This window comes from Argopecten irradians, chromosome 16 (assembly GCF_041381155.1).
Source record: "Argopecten irradians isolate NY chromosome 16, Ai_NY, whole genome shotgun sequence".
Taxonomy (NCBI): Eukaryota; Metazoa; Mollusca; class Bivalvia; order Pectinida; family Pectinidae; genus Argopecten; species Argopecten irradians.
Genome location: NC_091149.1, coordinates 30,077,340 through 30,096,395, shown reverse-complemented (window position 1 = coordinate 30,096,395; position 19,056 = coordinate 30,077,340). Strand labels below are relative to the sequence as shown.

General features: G+C 32.6%; 2 protein-coding genes across 10 annotated transcripts in view; both read right to left on the bottom strand.

Annotated features, from left to right (window-relative positions):
* LOC138310150 (collagen alpha-1(XV) chain-like) lies at nt 1–3,583 on the bottom strand. The gene is made up of 3 exons (XM_069251276.1): nt 3,383–3,583; nt 920–1,035; nt 1–217 (listed from the first exon to the last, which is right to left on the bottom strand). Exons 1-3 carry the CDS (start codon nt 3,581–3,583, stop codon nt 1–3), a joined length of 534 nt encoding a protein of 177 aa, XP_069107377.1.
* LOC138310315 (collagen alpha-1(I) chain-like) overlaps nt 3,449–19,056 on the bottom strand; it is a 147,826-nt gene continuing 132,218 nt past the window's right edge. For 2 of the 9 annotated variants that reach the window (XM_069251479.1, XM_069251471.1), the window contains exons 23-28: nt 17,571–17,585; nt 13,037–13,075; nt 11,046–11,066; nt 6,640–6,657; nt 4,260–4,335; nt 3,449–3,589 (exon numbers count right to left, since the gene is read on the bottom strand). In XM_069251479.1, the coding sequence (XP_069107580.1) occupies nt 4,273–4,335; nt 6,640–6,657; nt 11,046–11,066; nt 13,037–13,075; nt 17,571–17,585 (156 nt within the window). In that variant the 3' untranslated portion in view covers nt 3,449–3,589; nt 4,260–4,272. The remainder of the gene's footprint in view (nt 3,590–4,259; nt 4,336–6,639; nt 6,658–11,045; nt 11,067–13,036; nt 13,076–17,570; nt 17,586–19,056) is intronic. The other 7 variants (XM_069251473.1, XM_069251474.1, XM_069251472.1 and 4 more) reach the window with 7 other exon arrangements.

Below are 19,056 nucleotides of genomic sequence, written 5' to 3'. Positions count from 1 at the left end.
TTACTTCCTCTTTTTCGATCCGCCGCTTGTATTCTGGATACAAAGAACAACATATTTGTTATCACAGGACATTGTGTTGGTATCCACCAGCTTGCCTTCTAGCAGGTTCGAGGCGTAGCCCTTGGAATTTCTGTATCCTGAATGCCAGCCCTGGCACGAGAAGTCACTTTGCATTGAACCTCTCTTATCAGATCCATGCCAAACATATTTCTGTGGCCTATTTGGAAAATGAAAAAAAATATTAATGACGTTTCGGTTAACCTACAAAACATATCTTGTGATTACTGATAAAGCGAGACAACTCAATCTAGTGATCAGTGAAAAACGCGAGACAACTCTAGCGAAAACGCAGATGGGTTTAACATGACACGGATGCACGCTTTTGATCACTGCTGGGCTAATGTAAGGTTGTTTTTGATTGGTTAAGAGAGTGCAGTGTAAGAGGAATTGATATTTATCAGAAACACGAAATCTTATTAGCTAAACTAAAATAGTACCTTCATACCATCAAATTCAACATATTTTTGTTGCCTATGTGGAAAATAAACGAATAATTAATGATATTTTGGTTGAAGGATATATCAAGTTGAAGAATTAGAACTGCAGTGATTGACCAGGAACCCAAAAATAACCAACACTAAGCATTATTTAAGTTATATGTGCCATAATTGGGCGATAATTTTGACATGCTATCTTTTCTTCAGTAATCTATTGAAACCCATAAGTTTCGATAAATTAGACTGAAAATAATTCAAAGGCACAGAAAAACATGTCAGATGCTTTTTATACATTTGCAATTATATCATTTTTCAAAGACTCAAATTATGACTATTAGGGATGAAAATCTTAAATGTGTAACATAATTTATGGGACACCTCGTACTGTTAAACAACGCTTTAACGCTGAGACAACAACTTACCATCTGCTACTTGTTCGAACGTTGCGTCCATCGAAGGAGTAAATAGGAGTTGAAGTATTGAAAAATCCACCATTACCATTAAACAGCTGCTCCCAAGAATCAAACAGTATTTCATCCTGAAAAAAATAAAAAGTGATGTCCTTAGTCATGTATCATGATAAGTGATGTCCTTAGTCATGTATCATGGCAAATACATAGTGATGTCCTTAGTCTTGTATCATGGCAAATAATAGTGTGTCTTAGTCTTATATGGCAAATACATAGTGATGTCCTTAGTCTTGTATCATGGCAAATAAATAGTGATGTCCTTAGTCATGTATCATGGCAAATACATAGTGATGTCCATAGTCATGTATCATGGCAAATAAACAGTGATGTCCTTAGTCATGTATCATGACAAATACATAGTGATGTCCTTAGTCATGTATCATGGCAAATAAACAGTGATGTCCATAGTCATGTATCATGGCAAATAAACAGTGATGTCCTTAGTCATGTATCATGACAAATACATAGTGATGTCCTTAGTCATGTATCATGGCAAATAAACAGTGATGTCCTTAGTCATGTATCATGGCAAATACATAGTGATGTCCTTAGTCATGTATCATGGCAAATAAACAGTGATGTCCTTAGTCATGTATCATGGCAAATACATAGTGATGTCCTTAGTCATGTATCATGGCAAATAAACAGTGATGTCCTTAGTCATGTATCATGGCAAATACATAGTGATGTCCTTAGTCATGTATCATGGCAAATAAACAGTGATGTCCTTAGTCATGTATCATGGCAAATACACAGTGATGTCCTTAGTCTTGTATCATGGCAAATAAACAGTGATGTCCTTAGTCTTGTATCATGGCAAATAAATAGTGATGTCCTTAGTCATGTATCATGGCAAATAAACATAGTGATGTCCTTAGTCATGTATCATGTTCAAATACATAGTGATGTCCTTAGTTCATGTATCATGACAAATACAGTAGTGATGTCCTTAGTCATGTAATCATGGACAAATAAACAGTGATGTCCTTAGTCATGTATCATGGCAAATAAAACATAGTGATGTCCTTAGTCATGTATCATGGCAAATAAACAGTGATGTTCCTTAGTCATGTATCATGGCAAATAAACAGTGATGTCCTTAGTCATGTATCATGGCAAATAAACAGTGATGTCCTTAGTCATGTATCATGGCAAATAATAAGTGATGTCCATAGTCATGTATCATGGCAAATAAACAGTGATGTCCTAGTCATGTATCATGTACATGTGATCTTTAGTCATGTATCATGGCAAATAAACAGTAAACAGTCCATAGTCTGTATCATGTACATAGTGATGTCTTTAGTCATGTATCATGGCAAATACATAGTGATGTCCTTAGTATTATCATGGCAAATAATAGTGATGTCCTTAGTCATGTATCATGACAAATAATAGTGATGTCATCATCATGGCAAATAAAACATGTGATGTCCTTAGTCATGTATCATGGCAAATACATAGTGATGTCCTTAGTCATGTATCATGACAAATACATAGTGATGTCTATTAGTCCTTAGTCATGTATCATGGCAAATAAATGTCAGTCATGATCATGACAAATGAGTCATGTATCATGGCAAATACATAGTGATGTCCTTAGTCATGTATCATGGCAAATAAATGTGATGTCCTTATAGTGATGTCCTTAGTCATGTATCATGTATCATGCAAATAAACAGTGATGTCCTTAGTCATATCATGACAAATAAATAGTGATGTCCTTAGTCTTGTATCATGGCAAATAAATAGTGATGTCCTTAGTCATGTATCATGACAAATAAACAGTGATGTCCTTAGTCCTGTATCATGACAAATACATAGTGATGTCCTTAGTCCTGTATCATGGTCATTATAATCATGCATACATTGTAGATACAGACCTAATCAGGAAATTCATGGACTACAAGATTACATTTCTTTCATATGCATTTTACCTTTAGTGTTCCTGACTTTAATGCAATTAATTCATCTAGCGGAATGGGTGCAATATATTTAATACCCTGGCTTACCCGTTTATTGACGATGGACTATCCTATTCTATGCATGGTGTACTATTATACTATTATATATTATTCATATCCTGATTTGACGATGGTATAGTCCTATCGTGTGCATGAGAAACTAGATTTGATATCCTAACTTACCCGTTTATTAACGATGGACTATTCCTATCATGTGTATGAGGTACTAGACATTAGATCCTGACTTACCCGTTTATTTACAATTGGAATGTTTCTATCGTATGAAGTTGTACTATAGATTTTCGATGCTGACTTACCCGTTTATTTACAATTGGAATGTTTCTATCGTATGAAGTTGTACTATAGATTTTCGATCCTGACCTACTCGTTTATTGACGAAGGAATATTCTTAACATACAAGTTAGGAACTAGATTTGAGATTCTGACTTACCCGTTTGTTGACAATTGGAATGTTCCTATCCTGTGGAAGCGGAACTATAGATTTGATATCCTGAGTGGAGGACGATAAGAGTGCTCGGAAAGTTTTCCTTCCAATTGATATACCGGCCCGCCGAGACTGTCTGTAGCACTCATAGTCGGCTCCGCGCAGGCCACGTATATGTCCACTGTAGGGTTTGTTTAGGGCAAACATGTACAACTACAACAATATAACGTGCTATTAAAGATAAACTGTTACAAGAAAGCAATAAAAGATGCTAGATCAAAAAAATTAAACATACTTATTTTAGCGATAATTTTAACGCTTACGTACTGCTTTTGAAGAGCTTGTTTATGTACAACCGTACATTTGTAAGAGGGCACTTCCAGGATTGAACCAGCGAATTGCGCTAATAAATTTACATTTTTCTGCATTTTTGTTTACAGTATATGGAAGTACAATATCATATGTTTAGTAAATGGCTAATACATATGTAACTATATCGAAACACAACAAAATATAGGCACAATTTCTATACAACAAAGAATGCAGCATACCTACACCAAACATATTAATATATATATGTACCTTATAATGTGCTCATCAGTTGAGCTTAACTTCTATTAATTTTTAATAATTCAATTTTGCTTGTAAGAAGCATTTCCATTGCCTAAAAATGTACTTAATCAGTCACGGAAGGAACAAATGGCGTCGCAGTTTGAAACATTGCTTCTGATTGGCGTAACGATTTCATAGAGAAAACAAGTTTAACCATTGTGCGGTTAATTATGAAAGTCCATAACATACATGTATATTAAAGTTAATCCTTAGATAGTTCATGCTTACTTTACCAACTCGTCAATCTATTATTTTAATAAATCATACTTACCCTCTTAGCTCGCCTATCGTTGACGAGTCTGCCGGAATCGGACGAAGGGGAGGTATGGTTGAGGCGTGGTCTTAGGCTGTAAAGATATATGTCTGTATATAGTCAACTCGCAGAACAGTATACCTACAACACCTTACTGGTGTTAGACTGAAAATACATTTGTACTTGTAAATAGTCAGAAATAATTAATACTTTAAAGTTTCTGTAAGTTTCTGCTACCCTAAGTAATCTACGTGTGATAAAACAATAAAGAATACCTCCCAGTTATACATAAATGCCAATAACAGTTCATTAATATTATCAAACAATTCTAACATTATACCTTATACTGATTGTTACTAAACAAGTCAACTGTAAGGAAGCGGTGATTTTAAACTAAAGATTCATTTTTTATCGTGAAACAAAAACACCATGCATCTCATGTGAATGCATATAACAACAAAGTATGAAAACAACAGAGAAGACATTCTGTAGAAGTTATACATATTCAAGTTATAAACTGAATTGTTAGTTAAAATATCATATCATCTTACGCGATCCAAGGAGTAATGTTAGAGTAACGCCTATTCAAGGTCTAAGACTGACATTAAACCTACACATCTGCATTTATGTGACTTTACGTAACAGTCCTGCCGATATAGCTTACCGATTATTTGAGTCAACGTCAACACAATAATTTTGTTTTTAAATTCGGTTTCAATAAAAATAAAATCATAAAGCATTCCATGTTTTTAGCCATAGTGGGAAGATTGTCTGCACAATCAATCCTACACATTGTTAATTCTCTAAAAACTGTATACATGTATCCTTAAGTGACGATAAAACAAAGACGTTTACAGTTTGACTGCTGTATAAGTTACATGTACTTATGTCTAAATCATTCAATCACAATCAAATGATAACTAATCCGGTTTTTTTTCAATATTAACTCATCACCTTTGTGATGAATGATGAAACAGACTTTTGCAATCTAACCGTTATAGATGCTAAATAGACTGTGTATTATTGTACAATCACAGGATAAATGTTTCAAAATCGAAAAATTACGTATGTCTCGTTGACTTATAGTAGTAATAATGTTAATCTAACTATAGAATTTGTGCATTGCAGTGAGTGTGAAATATACATGCAATCTAAACGTTATCGTGTCCAAACCCATGTTTGATTAGAAGCTAAACTTTGAAATGCCTTCTGTAGTCGTGTGCTGGTAATTGACACATAGGTGCATTGTGTAAGTACGACAACGGCTTAGGACATGGACAATTAACAATTCACATTTTGTGCTGGTATTACATAAGTAAACCCGTAATTAACGACGTCAGCCTGTCTAGTTTTGTTATTGTCTTACTACAGTGTATCCCAATTTATATTATCATATCTATCAACCATGAGTTAAAGCAATTACCACAATCAACCCCTGATAACAGATTCACGAAGCCATTGCTAGAGAAGTTTATAAAGCTGTGCTCATACATTCATATATATCTGGTAAGCTGCGACCCTTACAATCCAAAAGCAGAAAATGATTGTTGAACTAGCGATAAGCTTGTTTAACTTTCCAAACTGCATGTTTTGATGCTTACACAATACTGTTTTATCTTTCTACAAACGTTTTGTACCTAACCCCCTTGTCAAAAATGTGTCGTCAAAAGGTCTACTATCTATAACAATGTTATGACATCACAAACAATTCACGGTAATAGACTGCAGGAATACAATAATACATAAATATCATATCTGAGCTTTACAATGCAGAGAAGAGTAAATGGTCATCTTCAAAGCTCCAGTATCCAAGGCAACGATTATATTCGATCAAGAGGTGCCACGTATGATTTTGGCTCTTTTGGTAATAAGAAGTTATCTCCCCTACGGAGTAGTTATTGATTGTTTTGTCTTAGCATTGCATAAAACAGGTATTTTCTGACATAATTACGATTTTTCTAACGTAAAGTAGGTTTATGTAAACCAACTTGTCGCGTATGATCTATTTTCGAGTATTTTGTGGACTATAAGAATTCGCGAAATAAATCATCGCAAAAGAGTCAACTATAAATACAGGAGAACATTTATCTGTATGTCGCGAAAACCAATCACCGTGAAAATCCCGTTGAGTATGAAAACGCGGAATTAATTCGCCACGAAAATAAGATGGTTGACAGTATTTTCCCAGGTCAACCATTTTGCAAACGAATCTATTACTTAATATTTCGCAGATTCAATTTTCGAAATCAATGTCATCGCAAAAACTATCGGCTACGCGGCATTTCAAACAAAACAATCAACACCTTACCCAGGTAGAAGATAACTGAATATAGTGAATTTCGGCAGACGGGTGCAATGTACGATATGTAAAGATTTGTGATGAAAACAAAAGTGTTACCCTGTATCTGATCGGTGCCTAGAGATCGAGAAATACAACATATTAACTAACTACGTCACAACCTAGAGATAGAGAAATACAACATAATAACGAACTACGTCACAAACTAGAGATTGAGAAATACAATATATTAACTATGTCACAACCTAGAGATCGAGAAATACAACATATTAACTATGTCACAACCTAGAGATCGAGAAATACAACATATTAACTATGTCACAACCTAGAGATCGAGAAATACAACATAATAACGAACTACGTCACAACCTAGAGATCGAGACATACAACATATTAACTATGTCACAACCTAGAGATAGAGACATACAACATATTAACTATGTCACAACCTAGAGATAGAGAAATACAACATAATAACGAACTACGTCACAACCTAGAGATAGAGAAATACAACACATTAACTAAATACGTCACAACCTAGAGATCGAGAAATACAACACATTAACTAAATACGTCACAACCTAGAGATCGAGAAATACAACACATTAACTAAATACGTCACAACCTAGAGATGGAGAAATACATCACATTAACTAAATACGTCACAACCTAGAGATGGAGAAATACAACACATTTACTAAATACGTCACAACCTAGAGATCGAGAAATACAACACATTAACTAAATACGTCACAACCTAGAGATCGAGAAATACAACACATTAACTAAATACGTCACAACCTAGAGATAGAGAAATACAACACATTAACTAAATACGTCACAACCTAGAGATCGAGAAATACAACACATTAACTAAATACGTCACAACCTAGAGATCGAGAAATACAACACATTAACTAAATACGTCACAACCTAGAGATCGAGAAATACATCACATTAACTAAATACGTCACAACCTAGAGATCGAGAAATACAACACATTAACTAAATACGTCACAACCTAGAGATAGAGAAATACAACACATTAACTAAATACGTCACAACCTAGAGATCGAGAAATACAACACATTAACTAAATACGTCACAACCTAGAGATCGAGAAATACAACACATTAACTAAATACGTCACAACCTAGAGATCGAGAAATACAACAAATTAACTAAATACGTCACAACCTAGAGATCGAGAAATACAACACATTAACTAAATACGTCACAACCTAGAGATCGAGAAATACAACACATTAACTAAATACGTCACAACCTAGAGATCGAGAAATACAACAAATTAACTAAATACGTCACAACCTAGAGATTGAGAAATACAACAAATTAACTAAATACGTCACAACCTAGAGATGGAGAAATACAATATAATAACGAACTATTTCACAACCTAGAGATCGAGAAATACAACACATTAACTAACGACGGCACAACCTAGAGATAGATAAATACAATATAATAACTAACTACGTCACAACCTAGAGATCCAGAAATACAACACATAAACTAAATACGTCACAACCTAGAGATTGAGAAATACAACATATTAACTATGTCATAACCTAGCGATCAAGAAATACAACACATTAACTAAATACGTCACAACCTAGAGATGGGGAAATACAATATATTAACTAAATACATCACAACCTAGAGATGGAGAAATACAATATATTAACTAACTATGTCACTACCTAGAGATCGAGAAATACAACACATTAAATAAATTCGTCACAACCTAGAGATCGAGATATACAACATATAAACTAACGACGGCACAACCTAGAGATTGAGAAATACAACACATTAACTATGTCACAACCTAGCGATCAAGAAATACAACACATTAACTAAATACATCACAACCTCGAGATCGAGAAATACAATATAATAACGAACTATTTCACAACCTAGAGATCGAGAAACATAACATATTAACTAACTACGTCACAACCTAGAGATCGAGAAATACAACATAATAACGAACTACGTCACAACCTAGAGATCGAGAAATACAACATAATAACTATGTCACAACCTAGAGATCGAGAAATACATCACATTAACTAAATACGTCACAACCTAGAGATCGAGAAATACATCACATTAACTAAATACGTCACAACCTAGAGATCGAGAAATACAATATATTAACTAAATACGTCACAACCTAGAGATCGAGAAATACAACATATTAAATAAATTCGTCACAACCTAGAGATCGAGATATACAACATATTAACTAACGACGGCACAACCTAGAGATTGAGAAATACAATATATTAACTAAATACGTCACAACCTAGAGATGAAGAATTCAATATATTAACTAACTATGTCACTACCTAGAGATCGAGAAATACAACATATTAAATAAATTCGTCACAACCTAGAGATCGAGATATACAACATATTAACTAACGACGGCACAACCTAGAGATTGAGAAATACAACACATTAACTATGTCACAACCTAGCGATCAAGAAATACAACACATTAACTAAATACGTCACAACCTCGAGATGGAGAAATACAACACATTAACTAAATACATCACAACCTCGAGATCGAGAAATACAATATAATAACGAACTATTTCACAACCTAGAGATCGAGAAACATAACATATTAACTAACTACGTCACAACCTAGAGATCGAGAAATACAACATAATAACGAACTACGTCACAACCTAGAGATCGAGAAATACAATATATTAACTATGTCCCAACCTAGAGATCGAGAAATACAACATATTAACTATGTCACAACCTAGAGATCGAGAAATACAACATATTAACTATGATCGAGAAATACAACATAATAACTATGTCACAACCTAGAAATCGAGAAATACAACATATTAACTATGTCACAACCTAGAAATCGAGAAATACAACATATTAACTAAATACGTCACAACCTAGAGATCGAGAAATACAATATAATAACGAACTACGTCACAACCTAGAGATCGAGAAATACATCACATTAACTAAATACGTCACAACCTAGAGATGGAGAAATACAACACATTAACTAAATACGTCACAACCTAGAGATTGAGAAATACAATATATTAACTATCTACGTCACAACCTAGAGATCGAGAAATACAATATATTAACTATCTACGTCACAACCTACAGATCGAGAAATACAACACATTAACTAAATACGTCATAACCTCGAGATCGAGTAATACAATATAATAACGAACTATTTCACAACCTAGAGATCGAGAAATACAACACATTAACTAAATACGTCACAACCTAGAGATCGAGAAATACAACACATTAACTAACGACGTCACAACCTACAGATCGAGAAATACAACATATTAACTATGACACAACATCAAGGTGGAAGGCTCTCAGTCTAACAGGTGAAGGCCATGTAACACATATCTATTGGTAATGACTTATAAAAAATGAACTATATGTTTTTAACGAAATAAGTTTGATGGTCCACAGATGTTCATTTTAATCGTGCTTTACTGTAACTTAATAAATCAAAAAGGTCAGCAAGCGTTTATAAGAATGTCCATATGTCGGCATAACTTAGCAAAATTTATATTGTGTTACATGGCCTTCAGAAGAACAGTTGTAATATCCATAAAACCGTAAACATTAGTATATTTCTAAGTAAGGATGATAAGTAGTTTTCTAATACGTATATGTTACGTCATCTATGGACAAAACTAAAGATAACGCTATGCAAATCATAGGAAACTTTCACACATTAACATAATGATAATCATTAAACTTAAATATTCATATATCAATATCAGCTTATTTACATTGATAGGGAGACGTCCAACCGAAGGCAGAAAACTGGTGAGTATAGAATATGAATTGAAAGACCGAAATATGCTATAATATGTAAATAGTAGATAGCCGTAAAATTTTGGCAACTAAACTCACATACAATAACAATTAAATGAAAGAATTTAAAGTTAAATAATATCTATTGGATGAACAAAATTTAAGGTAAATTCTGTGATGATCGTGTATAGGAATAACATCACGAAAAATGATCTAAACGCAATTAACCTATTCAGTATATTCATAATAGATTTAATGGTAAAAACAAAAGAATACAAATGTTTACATTTCACTGAATACACTTTCAAACTTTTTACTGTGAATTTCAAATTACTCATAAAACCTATATTTGAGGAAGAAATCAGATTCAACAATTTGACGTATAAAAAGTTTGTTAATCATTCATAGTAATCATGGCCCAGAAGTAAATATTCAAATTCAATTTACTTAAAAAAAGTTTGACTGTAGTTGAAATATGAGTTAAATCCATTAATATATTTGAAAATATGGCGAATGAAAACGACATCAAGATATGATGTGTAATAGATAAACGACAAAGAATCCCACAGCAAGCATTGTGGTAGATAACAATAGACAGGTGAGAACAGGTAATTAAGTTGATGGTGAGAGGGTAAGAAAACAGGATTTACCGGAGGAGCGCTGGTGGGTGCCTATATATGTGGGGATAAGAGAGATAAAATGTAGAAATGGTGAACCCGAAACAGGTTATTGAAATGTACCACATTGAATCATCATATGTGTCAGTGCTGTCAGACACTGTACCCATGGTAAATAGAATACCGGGTATATGTGAACCAAATTAAACCACCAATAGTGACAAGGTAAAGAATGTGTAAAAAGTAACACATGACGTGAAATTAAATTAATGATTATTGAGCAACAAAAAATTTCCTAATTAATAACGAACTTCACAATTATTATAGAATGTTTCTGGAAAGTAGTTCATTATGAAATTCCATGGATATACGACAAAATGTCTTCCATAGCGATAAACATGTATACAAACTCTTGTTTTATTAACAATTATTTAATTACTATTAACAATAAGATTTGTCGTTAATGAAGATCTGAAGCAATTAATCCGTGCTCTATTACGGTATTTCTTTTATTTTCTACCTTCAGTTATTATTATCTATCGTTTTCTAACCTAATTATCTTTTCTAAATGAATAATATCTATATTTTTCTAGTTTGTTATTATTTTCTAAATGAATATATATCTATTATTTTCTAGATTGTTATTCTTTTCTAAATGAATAATATCTATTGTTTTCTAGTTTCTTATTCTTTTCTGAATGAATAATATTTATCATTTCTAGTTTATTATTCTTTTCTAAATGAATAATATCTATCGCTTTCAAGTTTGTTATTCCTTTCTAAATGAATAATTTCTAATGCTTTCTAATTTGTTATTCCTTTATAAATGAATAATACCTATTGTTTTCTAATTTATTATTCTTTTCTAAATGAATAATATCTATTGCTTTCTAGTTAGTTATTCTTCTCTAAATGAATAATACCTATTGTTTTCTAGTTTCAGTAATTGTTCTCTATGCTAATTTTTCTATATTTTTTTTCTACCGTCATATATGTTTGTTTGTTATTTTCTACACATTTTTTTCTGCAATTCATGCAATTGATTAGTGACACACTGCCCCGGCTTCTTAAAAACCTATCATAAACTATTGATTTTGCTAAAAATTGATAAAATGTGCTGATATTGCAAAAAGCTCCTAGAAAACCTCAATTGTAAATTATTTGTAAAAGATTTTCGTTTTTCGTTTTCATTAATCTACAACTGTTTCTTATGGTCTTCTGCTATGAAATATGTTATAAACTGCCGAGTAAAAAAGTAGAAATCATAAAAATAAATAAAGAAATAAAATAAATAAAGAGCAATATATCTTCAGTATAAATTAATTGAATGCTGCTCTAGGTAATTTTATCTATGTTATTGGAAAGCAAATGTGCCCAAAATCAATCTTAATCGTTTTATGCCAAATATTCACACAAGCAGTGTTTGACGAAAATTAAAAACATTCTAAGCTCGTTAAAAAAACAACTACCAAATCTATTTTCACACAAAAACTAATTTACCAGTATTCCATAAAGATAATCAATTATTATAAAAAAATAACTAGAAATGTATATACATCTACCTAATTTAAAATAAAAGAAATGAATAATATATATTTATTTGAATGATATTTAAGATTCTAAATTAAAGAAAATGTCTATTTTAGTTTTTGTTATAATTTTGTCCATCGGAAATAATTTTTGAATTAGAAGATGTTTAAACTGACTCAACTTTGTTCATAATTCAAACAAACTAGCATTATAAAATTCTTTCAGCACATCCAATATAGCAAGAAGATTTGGGAGAAATTAAATTCAATCTTTTATATGTAATTTTAACATAATAGTTTCAATAAAATTACGTCAGCATTGAAAAATTAAAAATCTTCGTGTAATTTGAACGTAATTGTTTCAATAAATTTGGAAGAAATTAAATTTTATCTTTATGTAATTTTAACGAAATAGTTTCTTAATATTACTTCAGCACATATCATCTGGTTATGATAACATCTGGTTGTTCTTGAGCTATAAGAAATGATACTTACAGCTGTAGTAGGTGTCGGCAAGGGGAGGAAGTGTCCCAACTGTGGATAGAAACAAGTAAACATTTAACATCATTAACTACCACCAATTCTGATAACGTGTGAACGATCTCACATTAATAATTAGGTAACATGCTGCCATCTGATTCTGCTTGGTTAATTCTGTTAAATTTAAATATGAAAAATATGTTTTTTTTTAAATTAACTATTAGTGTAATTTGGACAGAAATACATTTTATATCAATATCAAACAAAATCAAAATTTGGTGAACAAAAAATAACTAGGTATGTTTCTCTAAAAGTAGGTTAACAATGAAATCAGCATTCAAAATGACATTTGTGTGGATCAAAACGTTTCTCAATAATTCTAAATCCGGTCCTTTTTTAGGAAGTTACTATGGCCTTTTCAATGAAAAACCTCCGTTTTAAAGTCTGCTCGCCGCTAAATCATGTCTGTTTACTATGTGTTAGCCTCCGTGCATCATTCCTACAGGTTATTATCGTTTTCTGTGAAATTTCCTATTTACTTGTTAGCAAAAGAACTCCTTTAAAATGATACCTGTTTCAATGCATAAATCAATTAAAGATGTTGTAATCTAATTAAAGATGTTGTAAAAAATATATCTTAACAAGAGATCTCCCAGAGGGATCTTGGCGCCCACCAAAGATTGATCTATGTCTGACAAATGAAAGAGGGATCTTTCTCTGCTTTTCAAACTACAATTCTTTTTTCTGCTTTTCAAACTTTAAACTATCAAAAATCCAAGATGGTGGTCGCAAAATGCACATGTGGGTCCTAGGGCGAACCTACATATGAAATTTGAGAGAAAGATCCCTTCATGCTTCTGAGAAATAGCGGTAACAAACTTTAACGATCAAAATCCAAGATGGCTACCTGGCGGCCATCTTGTTGACTCGATCAGTCCCAAAATGCAATATGCACAACTGGGGTCCCTAGGGGAACCTAACATATGAAATTTGAGAAAGATCCCTTTAGTGCTTTTTGAGAAATAGCGGTAACAAACTTTAACTATCAAAATCCAAGATGGCTACCTGCGGCCATCTTGTTGACTGATCAATCCCAAAATTGCAATATGCACTACTAGGGTCCCTAGGGGAACCTACATATGCAAATTTGTAGAACAATTCCCATCAATACTTTCTGAGAAATAGCCGTAACAAACTTTAACTATCAAAATCCAAGATGGCCTGCTTGTCGGCCCATCTTGTTGGACCGATCAGTCAAAGGAACCTACATATGAAATTTGAGAACAATCCCCTTCAATACTTATGAGAAATAGAGGTTAACAAACTTTAACTATCAAAATCCAAGATGGCGGCTGGTCGGCCATCTTGTATGACTCGATCAGTCCCAAAATGCAAATATGCACAACTAGGGTCCTACGGGAACCCTACATATGAAATTTGAGAAAGACTCCTTTCAATACCTTTATGAAGAAATAGCGGTAACAAACCTTTACATATCAAAATCCAAGATGGCTGCCTGGTGGCCATCCTTGTTGACCGATCAGTACCCAAAATACATATGCACAACTAGGGTCCTAGGGGAACCTACACTATGAAATTTGAGAAAGATCCCTTCAGTGCTTTTCTGACGAAATAGCGGTAACAAACTTTAAACTATCAAAATCCAAGATGGCCTACCAATGGCGGCCATCTTGTTGACCGATCAGATCTCCAAAATGCAATATGCACTACTAGGGTCCTAGGGTAACCTACATATGGAATTTTGAGAAAATTCCCATTCAGTGCTTTTTCTGAGAATAGCGGTAACAAACTTTAACTATCAAAATCCAAGATGGCGGCTGGTCGCCATCTTGTTGTCCGATCAGCTCCCAAATATGCAATATGCACCAACTAGGGTCCTAGGGGAACCTAACATATGAAATTTGAGAAAGATCCCTCAGTGCTTTCTGAGAAATAGCTGGTAACAAAACTTTAACTATCCAAAATCCAAGATGGCTACCTGGCGGCCATCTTGTTTGAACCGATCACGTCCCAAAATGCAATATGCACTTCTAGGGTTCCTAGGGGAACCTATGAAATTTGAGAAAGATCCCTTCAGTACTTTCTGAGAATTAGCTAACAAACTTTAACTATCAAAATCCAAGGGTCCGGCCATCGGGACCGATCAGTAAAATGCAATATGCACAAGGGTCCTACGGGAACCTACATATGAAATTTTGAGAAAGATCCCTTCAATACTTTATGAGAAATAGCGGTAACAAACTTTAACTATCAAAATCCAAGATGGCTGCCTGGTGGCCATCTTGTTGACCGATCAGTCCCAAAATACAATATGCACAACTAGGGTCCTAGGGGAACCTACATTATGAAATTTGAGAAAGATCCCTTCAGTGCTTTCTGAGAAATAGCGGTAACAAGAATTGTTAACGGACGGACGGACGGACGGAAGGACGGACGGACGGACGGAAGGACGGACGGACGGACGGAAGGACGGACGGACGACGGACCACGGACGAAAGGCGATTTGAATAGCCCACCATCTGATGATGGTGGGCTTAAAAATGAATATACCATACATATAGACACTTGATCATAATGAGTTCTGGGGAAACCGTTACATCTACTATATTGTTACCTAATTGGATTATAATAATGCCAAAGACATTGGTATGACATTTGACCGGTAAAAGTTAATTTAGCATTTAGTACACTAAATATGTCTATTCTAATCCTAACCGTTATTTAATCTGCATTTGTATGAGAGCTGAAGCAAAAATTAATCAATCTTCTATTTTATCTAAATTTAGTTTTCTTATCCCTTCGAGTCTTTTCAATGTGTACTTGGATTTTTTGCGCTTATTTAATTGTTAATCATACTGGATAATGTCTTGTAGTATTTTTACTTGATTCTAACATAACAAGATCAATCAAAAAGAGAAGCATTGCTTAAGCTTTTTTGTGTTTCTGAGCATAAAAATATCAGTGCAATAGTTTCTCAATGTATGGCGAAGCAGGAAAAAACGTGGAACAAAAAGGAAATAAAATAAAAAGTGCTCAGCAACAGAATCACAACTGTGAGAGATTTTCTTTAAATCTAAAAAAGGAAGAAAAACATTAAAATTGTAGAGCTTAGGCAGTGCTACATACAATATTACGCTGAAAATTTGGAAAGGAACGATAAAATAACACGGACTATCAAAACTGGGGGCAGAATATCTATGATTTATCATCAACATTGACTAAAACATTCTAATAGGGTGTGATACAATTAGAATCTCTACAATGTTATGTTTGGTGTCTTCTATGATAATCTGAATCAATGAAGAATGTTTATGTTGAAAATAAACAAACGTTTATTTAATATAGGAATAATACTATAGAGAACATCGGAGTCGTGGAAATGGACATTTAGACGGATTAAAACCTTGTCAGAAATGAGAATTTCTGGACAAGATCAAAACTGCTGATGATTCGGTTGATGTGCATGTGTAAATTACCCCACCATTGTGCATATAGATATATATACTGGACAATATGTGCTGCTGTTAATTGATGATGAACCCTGAACCTTAGGATAAGACGATTCCCGTTCACCAAGACAACATACAGACAAGTCTTATTAATTGTGTGAAAAAATGATAATTTGTAAAATACCAGAAACGTCAAACCAGGATCCCGGATCTACACCATATTTCAGTAAGTGTACAATTTATTATTTTCTTCTTCTGATTCCTGTTTTCTGACACTTAGTTATTTCAAGTCTATAGCTTGTAGTAACGTAGTGTGAAAATGATGGCTAAAAATGACAATTTGTAAGTAATTTAGATATACATCAAACAGTAATGGATCAAGATGTAGTATTTTAATACGAATGATTTTAGAATTAAATCAATACACCAACCCTTGATCCATTGCTGGAGATACACTGATTTTTCAATGACAAAATATTTTTATGCTATAACAAATTACAAGAATTTACGAGTTGTTAAATCCTAAACAAATGGGGGAAAAGAAACGAGATTGGGAATTACATTACCTATGTCTGGGACCTTCCTATCACTGTAAATATGAGCAATATTAAACCCTATGTTAAATTAACGTCTTGTGGGTTGTAGTATTTATCTATATAATTGGTTACATTAAGTCAGTTATTTGTATTAGTTTCCATGGCAACTGCTTCTAGTCAGTTCCAATTAATACCATCAGTATTATAAATTCAGCTGTGCACTAAACTTTGAAAGCATATATCCAGTATTCAGAATATTTCTACGGTCACTAAAAGGTCATATAAGGATATTCATTTAAAACAAACAGGAAAATTTTGTCATTGAGATATCAGTATATCGTAAACATTTAAACATAAAATGGTTAGTAAGTACAAGCATTCAATACAAGCAGAACTAAAAGGTGAGAAGTATGCAGCATCCTGCCGGACAGAAATAATGAAATAAAGACCCTTTCTACCCTGTGCCACAATGGCATGACCCCCAACAAAGGATGGTCTAGACCAAGGTAGACAGACCGGGGGGAACAGGGTGTCACCACTCACCTCCACCAACTTTGTCTATCAGAACCAGAGAAAGAAATTTGAGTTATTTCCAGGTCAATGTTTGAAAAATACATTAAAAAGGTCAACTTTTAAAAGTAAATCAAAATTAGGTCAGGTTTTGAAAATTACATCAAAGTAGGTTAACTTTTTCATATTACATGGGAAGATAATTAAATTTTTCAAACACCAGGTATTTAACAACAATTTTAGGCCAACTAATGTTATAACAAAAGTTTCACAAAGAATCCTGAACATAATGCAAAAATCAGATATTTTTATGAATAAATTCAATCATAAGTCTATACACTTAGAAAAAAAATAACTAAAAATTGATAATTCCAAGTACAAATTAAAAAGAATAACATGCTATGAATTTTATATATCAAATAAAAAAATAGGAAGTTTGGAAAAACTTCCAGATTTTGAAAACAGCTTTTCATAACAATAACAACCCAATACATATGTAATTACCAATATTTAAAGGAGTGATTGAAAAAGACCTTGAGATAATCAGACCCATTTAATTGCAGAATGATGTGACACAAAACTTCAACAAACAAATATGATATAGACATACAGAATGTACATAATGTATTTCAGACATACGATAATGATAGCATATCACTGGGTTTACAGACATTAACAACACATGGACTGATAGCTAAACACTATAAATGATACGTCTTGTAAAGGGTTTTAAAGGTTTATATCATCTTCATACATGATTTCCCTTCTCATCATATCATAAAACTTTTTTTTACTTGATTATACTTCTTTAACAGAATATCAAATAATTCTCTATCTTTATTAATATAATTATTATTTTTATATTATTAATTCTTTATCTTATTATTATTTTCCATCTTATTATAAAATAATTAATTCTCTATTTTATTATTAATTGTCTATTTTGTTATTAATTCTCATTTTCCATCTTACTATAAAATAATTAATTCTCTATCTTATCATTAATTCTCTATCTTATTTTTAATTCTATGTGTTATTATTAATTCTCTATCTTATCATAACATTAATTTTTTTTCTTTCATTCGTGGGAGTTTGAATTTCAACATATTCTTGGTCAAGTTAAAATTCAGCAATTTAAAAAAAAATTATTTCTATACTAGAATCTCAATTAATTGTCATCTTATAAACAGGGTTTAAATTAAAATTTATTGTGGATAATTATTATTTACCCTTTTTATTGTAATAACCAATTTCCTTGCATAAAAATTAAATCATTTTTTTTTATTAGAATGTTGTTTGAAGAAATATTTATTTCATTGAATACTAAAACATTTTCACAGAAAACAGACAACAACTATATATAACACCACTAAGACCACATCAGAGCTACACAGATAATGTATTAAAGCGACTTCTATAGGCTATAATACTTATACATGTATAGTATACTCAGTCACCTCATCATTGTTATGTCTTTATCAAGCATTGTTGGCCGATTCACAAAAAAATTCTATTACAT

What these genes read in the sequence shown, in the direction of transcription:
- LOC138310150 (XM_069251276.1), bottom strand. Translation starts at nt 3,583, where the DNA reads ATGTTTGCCCTAAACAAACCCTACAGTGGACATATACGTGGCCTGCGC. An exon ending in TTCCAATTGTCAACAAACGG is followed by an intron (nt 1,036 to 3,382) that starts GTAAGTCAGAAT and finishes TATTTTTTTCAG; the next exon opens with GATGAAATACTGTTTGATTC. An exon ending in GTTCGAACAAGTAGCAGATG is followed by an intron (nt 218 to 919) that starts GTAAGTTGTTGT and finishes TTTTCCAAATAG; the next exon opens with GCCACAGAAATATGTTTGGC.